Genomic DNA, 10,634 nt, shown 5'->3' on the forward strand with positions numbered 1-10,634 from the left:
GAGATAAGACATTACAAAAAGGAACAAGTACATTGGATTTGTTCCGTGATTACACCTTTCAAACCAAAAATAGGTTCTTTAACAAAAAAAAAGAAAAAAAGAAAAGAAGAATGTGACGGTAAGTAATGTGAATATGGTGGCTGAGCGTTTTTGCAAGGAGGCCTGACAAGTGGGGTCAAATGCATTTCAAATACTTAAACGGTCGTTCCAACCATTGTCTTGTTAATTAAACTTTATTAAACAAGACTGCTTCACATCTAAGTAGTCATGTTAAATTACCATACTTACCAGTATGTAGATATAAAAAAAACATCCTTCAGAATTAAACTTTAAGATTGTGTTGTAAGTGTACATCTTTACAGTGGTCACAGATCATGTTCATAGAATGAAATGTGTTAAGATAAAGGATTTCTGCTATATAGGCTGGTTTGTCCAGTTACAAATTACAGAGTGTACTTGCTCAAGTAAACGGACTATAAAACATTGATACATGCTAAAGGCTGCCATGAATAGTATACCTGAACTATCTGGATTTAACTAAATATGCTCACCAGTCTATGGGCCTAATTCAAGGTTGATTGCAAAACAACATTTTCCTCTAATGGGCAAAACCATATGCACTGCAGGTGGGGCAGCTATAACATGTGCAGAGAGAGTTAGATTTGGGCTGGTTATATTGTTTCTTTGCAGGGTAAATACTGGCTGCTTTATTTTTTCCACTGCAATGTAGATTTCAGTTTGAACACACCCCACCCAAATCTAACTCTCTCTGTACATGTTATATCTGCTCCACCTGCTGTGCACATGGTTTTGCCCATTAGAGGAAAATGTTGTTTTGCACTCAACCTTGAATTAGTATTTGATGCCATATGTCACGACGCTGCCAGCCAATTCCACACATACGCCAATATGAGAATTGCCACATGCGATGTGCTGGTCACTTTTGGACACACAGGAGTAATTAAATACCTTAGCTGCCACCAGCAAAGACTTTTCAATGGATTATGGACATTGCAGGCGTCTTTAGCTTTACCTGTCACACACACACACACACACACACACACACACACACACACACACACACACTGCAATACTTAGAAAAATAGGTAGATTTGGGCCACACAGGCCCTGAGTTCATAAGAATCACAGAATCAGAACTAAAATTAGATGTTTAATTTCAAGAATACTTCAGAGCTTTAGTTACAAAAAGGTTACAAAGATTATTAAGAATATTTTAAAAACACACACAGAATACAGCAATCTCAATAAATGAAAAGAAATAAAAATACAGAAACCCTAACTCACTTACTCAAACAAACTTAGTTGTTTCTGTTGTGGGGGATTTCACAGAATAACTCAGGTCATCGCAAACATTGTTGAGTCCCCAAGAGATGTACACTTTCTGTCCCCATGAGGGAGACAGATATAGTCTTCAGCTCCAGCAGGCCCCCTCCCTTGGGATTTTTAACTACTTCCCTGCTGGACACTACACATACACCATGCTTACATACTTGGTGCTTGGCAAAAGGCAGGGGGAGGGGGTGTAGCCCAAAGGCATACTGTATGAATCTCTTTCAGAGAGAGTGAGCTCTGGGCTCTGGGTGTCACATCTTCCTAAGCCTGGAGTTGTGGATTTGAAGTTTTAGAGGTTTACGACATTAGCCAGAAACAGGATTCCTGACCATTCCAATCAGGACATTGTGGTCATACTTTCCTGGTCTGTTTACAAAGCCCCCCCCCCCCCTGTTGACATAACAAATGAATTGGGCTTATCAGACCTCAATGTCCAGAGCTTGGCAATATCTGCTTTTGATGTAGAAATGCAATCCCTTTTTACAACTTCATGTCAGGCTCCCAGGCCACAGATAATTTATATTTTGGACACTATACCATTCTCCCTCTTATCAGTATTTATAACCTCTGGTCTGGTCATTGCACATGTCATACTTTATGGTCTGCAGAACTCCCCCAGCCTAGATGTATGGAGGTTAAATGCAGGACATTGCCTGTCAGCCATTTTGTCACATCTAAGCTGAAAGAATACAAAATTATATACAGTCACTTGAAAACATTATTGGTGATTATTCCTGCAGGTAATCACCACTCTTTAGATCACATATAATTTGTGATCCTCCTTTCTGTATTTAAACATGACACCATATATAGGACACAAATGTGGAATTGTTCTGTGTAGCCTGGTGGACTTAATACAAGGCCAGTGATTTCATAGAAAACTATGGGGTCTTCTGTCTGTGAACTTATCTACTTTGGTGTCAAAAAGATGTGAGATATGACTTGAGCTGTCTTTTCAACACAGCTGTAATGGAAAGCCAGGATAAGACTGTGACTGGGGTTTCAAATCCCTGTAACGTTCAATGAGTGGCAGTGGGTATGGAGAATATACATAGCATGAAATTAAACAGTAGCACAGTTGTTATATAAGCCAGAAATGTATTTCATGCATAGTGTGACCATGAAGAGCATTTAATGCTAACTGCGGCTAGATCAGGGCATATTGTAAATAAACGTTAATACCTCTCACCCGATACGTAGTTTTTAATTGTGTTACATTGCATGATAATGATGTGTGTTGTTATGCATTGAATGACGGCTGCTTACAGGTGGGAGTCACTGACAGTGACTACCATCATTTGTGTAATATTGTATAAAGTCATTCACATTGTAATGCAGACAGTGTTTTACATATTGGCATTTTGTAACCGAGGCTGTGTACACAGGGTGGCCCGTGTTTATTTCTTAGTTTTGTATATAGTGCATACATATTCAACTTTGCAAGAGCGTACAAACTCCACACCGATACAGCCTGTGTTAATTGGATTCTTGTATATTGCAGTATGAGATCAGTATTCAATTATCCACGTTGCGCTTTCCTGGTGTTTGACTATGCACATTATGGTAGAATACACTACCCCAACATTGCCAGTTTTTCTGCCCACATCTATAGCGTACAGTACAAGGAAAATTAACAATGTTGGTAGTCATGAAGGGCTTCTGTTGTGACTACACTATGCACCCCCTTAGAGTCCAAATTTATTGCCGTAATCCATATCAGTTGGTTCCTGGCTCTGCCTAAGATGGTTAATGTATAAAGAGCTGGAGTAGTTTGAAAGCAATTATGGATTGCCAAAATGGTAAATATAACATGGTACAGTATGTACTATGAAGAAAATGTATGCGTTAAATGGCTAGGTATACCTGCTACAAAGGTGCTTCCAAAGATAAGCATAATCAGTATATACTATTTTGCATAGTACTGTACTACTATAATGTGAGCTATGGGCAGTATGGATGGTGTAATGGTTAGCATTACTGACTCACAGTACTGAGGTCATGGGTTCGATTCTCACCATGTTACTAACTGTGTGGAGTTTGTATATTCTCCCCGTACTTGCGGGGGTTTCCTTCAGGTACTCCAGTTTCCTCCCACAATCCAAAAAATATACAGGTAGGTTAATTGGTTCCCAGCAAAAATTAACCCTAAATGTGAATGTGTGTGTACATGTGGTAGGGAATATAGATTGTAAGTTCCACTGGGGCAGGGACTGATGTGAATGGCCAAATATTCTCTGTAAAGCACTGCAGAATATGTGTGCGCTACAGTATATAAATAACTGGTAATAAATAAATAATAATGTCTACCTATGCATTTGGAATCATTTAAAGGTCTAGCAGACACTGCTTTACTAATGTTTGTGCTTTAAATTTGCTATATGAAAAATACAAAACTAAAAATGATCAAAAACAACAATAACTCAGTACTTATGCTAGTCAGTGTGGAGGTATTGTTGCCCTAGTCTGGTAGAGAGCACGGAACATTAGAATATAAATACAAGCCAGGGCCGTCTTAACAGAAGTGTAGGCCCCTGGATAAAACAATGCACTGGGGCCCCTACCCATCCTCCAGCGGTAGGGGTGCGGGTGCTATTAGTGGCTGCTTGATGTTCTGTGGGCGTTAAGAGGTGTTCTATATTCAGCTTAGCATGTAGGACCTGGGGCAGTAATTTCTGAGAATTACTCCTTTACTGCACAGATGGTGGGAGAACACTAAACTGTAGACGGGGGCATTGGATGCAGGGGCCCTGGTACATTACTTTCATGGTGGTATGGGGTGTTTAATATGCATGGGAGGGGTGGATAGTGAAGTGGGCTTAATATTCATACTTTTCTGGTGGGAGGGCAGCTTGCTTGACTGCAGATATCTCCAGCCCCTGGAAAAAGAGTTCTTAGCTTTCAATGGAATAAAAACACTAGAGAGTCTCACCTTACAGGAAGTACTGGGTACTTGGGGGTCAACGTTCAGGAGCCAGAGCAATCCAGCTACAAAAATGTAAAACTGCATATCAGGTGTGTGGAGATGGAGCAAGGACCAGCTGCTGGAAGGATTATATCTCTGGCTCTGGGCATAGGGTCCACCTCAAGGGGATAGTCCCAGCTTTTGTAGTACACCATCAGAAAAACACTAAGTCAGACAGAACCCAAGATATCTGGCTGGAAGAGCAATTAACAGGCCTGGATGGAGATCACTGCTTTGAAGTCGGATATCTTCGGTTGCCCAGGGACAATTTTCAAAAATCTGGTACCGCTGGAAAGAGGGGTGCCTCAGCTATCAGTCTATGGACCTGACACAAGTCATAGAGGGCACTTTGTTACCCATTCACTCTCTGTGCAATAACTGTAAAAACATTAGTGAGTCAACAGCAATGGCAAATATAATAATGTACAGTATTGACCAGCAGTTACTGCAGTTATAGAAAAATGGGCTGGGCAGGTGAATGGAGGAGCAAAGACACCTTTTGCGCTGACTTGCAGCTTTTGCAGAGTGCCGCAGTATTCACAACAAGGTATGGTCACACCCACACACCCATCCCCGTCTCCCTAGTATCAGGGCTCTACAGATCTCTTGGCAGCCCTGTACAGCACTCAGGGAGCAGAGGCAGCTACTTAGTGAAGGTGGGTACAAAGACATGCATCCCAACATCAGCGGTCATTTCTATTCTTTTGACCAATATACTGTAGCTGATGGCAAAACCAACCTTTAGATAGCTGGAAAAAAAATATTTAGTGGCACTATGTTACAGTACATGAAAATGTATTTGCAAGATTTAAATATGAAACAGGAGTCTTACAACAATTAATGATAAAATATTTGCCTAGAACAGTATCATCATTTTGCATATGTGCAAAATAAGTAACTGTGATAATTATATATTTTCAACAGATGTGCAAAGCTGGTTGGTGATGTTTGGATTTCAACTGAGTAACATTATTCCTGGTTTTCCAAGATCCAAATTGCACTTTGTGCCACCTCCATATGAACTGACTGAGAGTCAAGAATGTGAAAACGGACAGGTAAGTCGTGCAGATTGCCATGGATCAGTATGATATCTTACATTTCCACTTGTATCACTCCAAGATGGGCTTTTATTATAATGATCTCACACACAATGTGCATTTTGCCTGCCTAGGTAGTTATGTTAATTGCAGTATCATTAGCTCTATGTGTGTATACCCTTGAGTTGTTTCTTGATTAACAATGGTACAGGGAAATGTAAAGGTAGCTGGCCATCTGTTCCATCTACAGTATAACAACATAGCCCTTTGGGATTTTATTACTTGGAATAAAATATAGCTTAGAGCTACTGCACTGCATATATGTTTTATATATGCAATAAAAGCAGGGTTTGGTTTATCAGAAACAGAGAAATGGTTTGTTTTATGTGGAATATTACAGTCTTTGCTTCACTAACTCCCATTCTGTGTGAAGGACATGCAGCGCACAGCAAGCTATTTAAAGCAGCAGTAGGAATCTGTTATAAAAAATTTTAAAAAAATGAAGGGTCACAAATACCATTGTGGGATCTTAAAAACAGCTGCATGGATTAATGTGCAATAAACATTTAATTAACAAAGTAACAAAATATCAGAGCTAAACTGGTTGTGTCCTAAACCCCCAGGCCACCGCCTGCCTATTACAGCTCTGAAGCATGCAAGACGCAATAATGTATTCGGATTCTAGTGCCAAACATCCCTTTAGCTGGCATATGAGCAATCCAGCCCTGTGACAGGCTCCACACCAACAATAACTGCATAAATATAACATTTATGATGTGCTGTGTGTTTTTCTGTGATAAAGGGCATTAGCGCTAGTAGCAAATTCAGTGCTTGGCCTTTAGATTATAGAAGGTGATTATGACACAGAAATGATCCAGCAACCGTACTGTAAGTCTTTGTTTGCATTTATGTGCATTCAGAGTTAGACTCATTAGTATTAGAACATTATTGGTAACATTTTTGATTTGTATTGTGTAAAACGGGTTTGTTTTGTCACCAAATTTACAATTGCTGAAAATAACTTGTGACTCTAAAGGGCAGATTCAAATAGTTGTGGGTTGTGTGGCATACATTTTCTCTTCTAGGAAGGTGTAAAAAGGAATGAATTTGCAGCATTGGGGCTGCTCGTGGGTGGATTATGGGTATCGAATTGAACTACTCCTGGCATGTTACCTTTGAGAAGAGACCACAAACCAGCAGCTAAGTGGATATGCCCTTAAAAGTTATTGTTCATTATTAGAACTTAACCACTCTAAAGCCAGGTATCAGCTAGAATTACAGTTCATACACAGTATATATTTGATTGATATGCACTAGATGCATTTGCATTCATTTGTAATGTAGCATGGAACTTTTCCCATTCATACATTCATTTCAATGAGGGTTCTAGTATTTAGAAGTCCCACTGAAATTAATGGACCATTGAAATTAATGGAAGAAGCCACGCTAAATACTGTAAATGGCAAAATCATTCCTAAAAGTTTTCGACCACCAGTAATTGGCCAGGAAAGATTCCCAAAGTAAAGATAGAACCAAATTAGATTACGGTGGAGATTCCACCCGGCCAGAGTGGGAATGACCACCGAGCAAGGAGTGTGGCTAATGTTATACAGATGGGCATACTTATACACCAAGGCTCAATACGCCAACACACCTGGCATGAGTGAGCTGCGACTAGTAGTGTAGTCTTTTTCTTTAAATTTGCATTTTAGACGTACCACAGATGCAGCAAAACACCAGGCTGCAATCAGGGACACCAGGCTGCAACTTAAACTGCACAGGAATTAGTAAAATAAGTCGCAGATGAAGCACACCAGAACTTGATGTGAAGAAAAGCCATGGGCACTGCACTGTAGCACTCAAAGCAATCAGAGCAGTTTTGTTAAGCAGTGTAGTCACATCGACTGTTTCATTTGTGCAACTAGGACGCACATTTCCGCAACAAAAGACACTCAGGAGTCAAGCCGAGTCATACTGGACCCGGCGCGTGAGAAGGCTGCTTGGCGCGACTGCAGCAATAGTGTGTGAGACAGTGTATAGTAACATCTGTACTTATTGCTAGGCACTGTCAAATCCATTTACAATGCATGGGAAATGCTGCATGTTCTATCAGGTGCATGCTGCTCCCCCTTCATGAACAAAGCAGCATTTGGGTGCCAGTAGGTAACTAGCCTAACAAAGTTTACGCACACTGTTATAAGACGACGCAAATGATGTCAGGCATCGGAGAATATAGAGTTATAGACATTCCATTTCTACATGACAGTTGTGTGCAATCTCTCCATCCCTACCTCCTGCATTAACTTGTGGTGGTGCATGCACTAAGTCGTGCCAGAGTCTGGAATGCATGCACAATATCTACGGGAAAATGACACCATAGCACTGACATCATTTCCTAGGTGACGTCTTAAGAAATATGGCCTGGTGACATATTTCATAAGAAAGTATCAGGATAATGGTGCAGATTGCCCCAGGGTAAGTAAATTGAATGGGTGTAGGGTTTGCTGTGTGGGATCCCATTGAGTTAGGAGACTTTGTACACCTATCATAAGCTTTGGTAGTCAATGGCTACTTGCAGCACAATTCATTATATTTAAAAACAGAGCATACAGATGGAGCCTCGCTCATATAGGCGTCTCTGCTGCGCCTAGGTCCACCAAGGTTTATTAGCATAAGCCTTTCATCTATTGTTCTCAGCAGTAATACAATACAGAGAGAACAATACAGCAGGGGATTAAGTCATTACAGCAGGGGACTAAGTCCGACTGCCCTGGCTCAGTTAATCCTATTAAAGGGATAGATGAGGAGGGCTCCATCTGTATAATGGTAATGAGATGTGCTCATATTAATTTGTTATTTTTATTTGTTCAGATAAATGTTGTTATTATCCTTTTTTTGCTGTGCACCATTTTGCAACACACATTTAAGACCTAATAGTTTTTAAAGTCCTTACTTTGGAAACAGCCAGTTCTAAATGACTACAAGAACAGAAAGCAATTGCGCATGTTATTGGCACATACATTTATCTTATACATATATTTATTAACTATATTTCTGCTTAATACAAGACCTTCTTGAATAGTTGGATAACTTTTCTAATTTCAAGTGATTAACTTTTGTACCAAATTAAGGGTAAAATGTAATTAAGTCAGTAATGCATGACCTTCAGAAATCTGTACAGTCTAGCTAGCATGCTTCACTGAATTACTTTTTAACTTTCCACAACTAATTCATTTTTCTGTCTTACAGCTAATTACTGGTGTTCAGCAGACCACTGAAAGACACAATCAAGCATTTATGGCATTGGAGGGTCAGACCATAGTAAAACGACTGCACGCAAACATAAGAGAGAAACTGGGACACTGGTTTGCAACTACAGTTCCGATAATTGGAAAAGGAATAATGTTTGCAATCAAGGAAGGCAAAGTGACAACAGGAATGTCTAGCATCGCCAGTGAAGACAGTCGGAAAATTGCTCTGGTGCTTAACAGTGCACACTATCTGGAAAAAATGTACTACAACATTGAAGGAAAGGACACACATTATTTTGTGAAAATCGGCTCATCTGACAGCGACCTAGTCACCTTGGGTTTGACGACAGGTCGTAAAACACTTGACAGTGGAGTTAACATTACAGTTTCCCAGCCAACTCTGCTTATAAATGGAAGGACTCGCAGGTTTACAAACATAGAATTACAGCATTCATCCCTTATTTTAAATATCCGCTATGGATTGACTGTCGACACTCTGGATGAAGAAAGAGCAAGAGTTCTTGACCAAGCACGTCAGCGGGCACTGAGTGCCGCTTGGGCAAAAGAGCAGCAAAAAGCACGGGATGGTAAGGAAGGTAGCCGTTTATGGACTGAGGGTGAAAAACAACAGCTTTTAAGCACAGGAAGAGTTCAAGGATATGAGGGGTACTATGTTCTTCCGGTGGAGCAGTACCCTGAGCTTGCAGACAGTAGCAGTAACATCCAGTTCTTGAGACAGAACGAAATGGGAAAGAGGTAACAAATTAATCTGCAGTCATCCATTCCTGGATGAATCAGTATTAACAACTGTTATCTCCTCTCCTAAGGAGATGAAGACCTAATTGGGGCACTAGGCTGAATTGTTTTGTGACAGTTAAGTAGCAGGAAAGCTCACATTTTTTGAGTTGTACGCTGCTGAAAACCACAAATTGAAGTGGACTCGAAGCCTGACATAATATACAACACAACTAAACACAAAGTACCCCTGTGATATTACCCACTTCTTCTGGGTCTCTGCTCAATAATAAATAAGGCCTCTAATTACCTCACTTTGACATGTGAGTAAAGTTTCAAATAATTCAAAATGGCCACCCTTTACAAGATCTTTTGCTGAAAACTACTAAGACTGCTTCTTTGATAAGTATTCCGATGTTTTGATTTATGAAGAATGCTTACTGCATTGAAACAAACAAAATGAGATTTAAAAAAAAGACTTTGGAGTGATTTGTAGACTTAATTCAGAAAAACAAAGAGCACTGGATAGACTCTTGACAAGAAAACACAAACTTGACTTGCACTCTTATCCCAAAATGCTCTGACTTAATTTATTCATACAGTGGGTAGAGTGTGATGTGTGAGTCAAATTGGAGGCTTCACTACAGTTAAATTCATCCTCTTGTTTGTATTTGAGAAATCCATTGTGGACAATACAGTATAACACAGTTACAGGGTGTAGTCTGTCTAGAATCAGTAGTTTGTTGGTATCAGTTCCAGTAGAGATGTGGGCATTGTGACACTATCGCAAGTGGGCACCTCTTCTGAGATCACCCTGTTCATATAAAAAAGGCCAGATGGCACAATCACTGTTTCAGATTAAAACTAGAAATGTGTTTGTTTGGTCAAAACAATAAACTGAGACAATCACCTTGCAGTCACTACAAAAAAATGATTATGAACTTTTGGTATTTTTTTTTTTTTTTTGTAATATACATGTATGAACTGTTCATTGAGTTTTTATATTATTTTAATTTGCTGCTAAATGAAGATTAGAGACAGGCAAAGATAATTTATGGCAAAGTGTTTAAATTGTTTATACATAAATAAAGTCTCTAAAACTGTGGACGCTTGTTTTGTGCACATAGTCTATCCTTAGAAACAAACAATGTCAGCAAGCCTATCAGCATGTTCTTGCGAGATTTACTTACATCTGAAAACCTTCTAATTATTTGTAAGTTATAATGTCTGATCTTAGTTTCCTAATAAGAGTAATTGTGTGTTCCTCTAACTTTTATTTATTTAAAAAAAAAAATT

General features: G+C 39.5%; 1 protein-coding gene across 7 annotated transcripts in view; it reads left to right on the forward strand.

The window, feature by feature from the left end:
* The window catches only part of TENM2 (teneurin transmembrane protein 2), a 1,540,328-nt gene extending 1,529,917 nt beyond the window's left edge, over window positions 1-10,411 (forward strand). For all 7 annotated transcript variants that reach the window (XM_063928221.1, XM_063928223.1, XM_063928222.1 and 4 more), the window contains 2 exons: window positions 5,240-5,370; window positions 8,602-10,411. In XM_063928221.1, the coding sequence (XP_063784291.1) occupies window positions 5,240-5,370; window positions 8,602-9,363 (893 nt within the window). In that variant the 3' untranslated portion in view covers window positions 9,364-10,411. The remainder of the gene's footprint in view (window positions 1-5,239; window positions 5,371-8,601) is intronic.
* Window positions 10,412-10,634: the final 223 nt, after the last annotated feature.

The sequence above is a fragment of the Pseudophryne corroboree genome, chromosome 6 (genome assembly GCF_028390025.1).
Source record: "Pseudophryne corroboree isolate aPseCor3 chromosome 6, aPseCor3.hap2, whole genome shotgun sequence".
NCBI lineage: Eukaryota > Metazoa > Chordata > Amphibia > Anura > Myobatrachidae > Pseudophryne > Pseudophryne corroboree.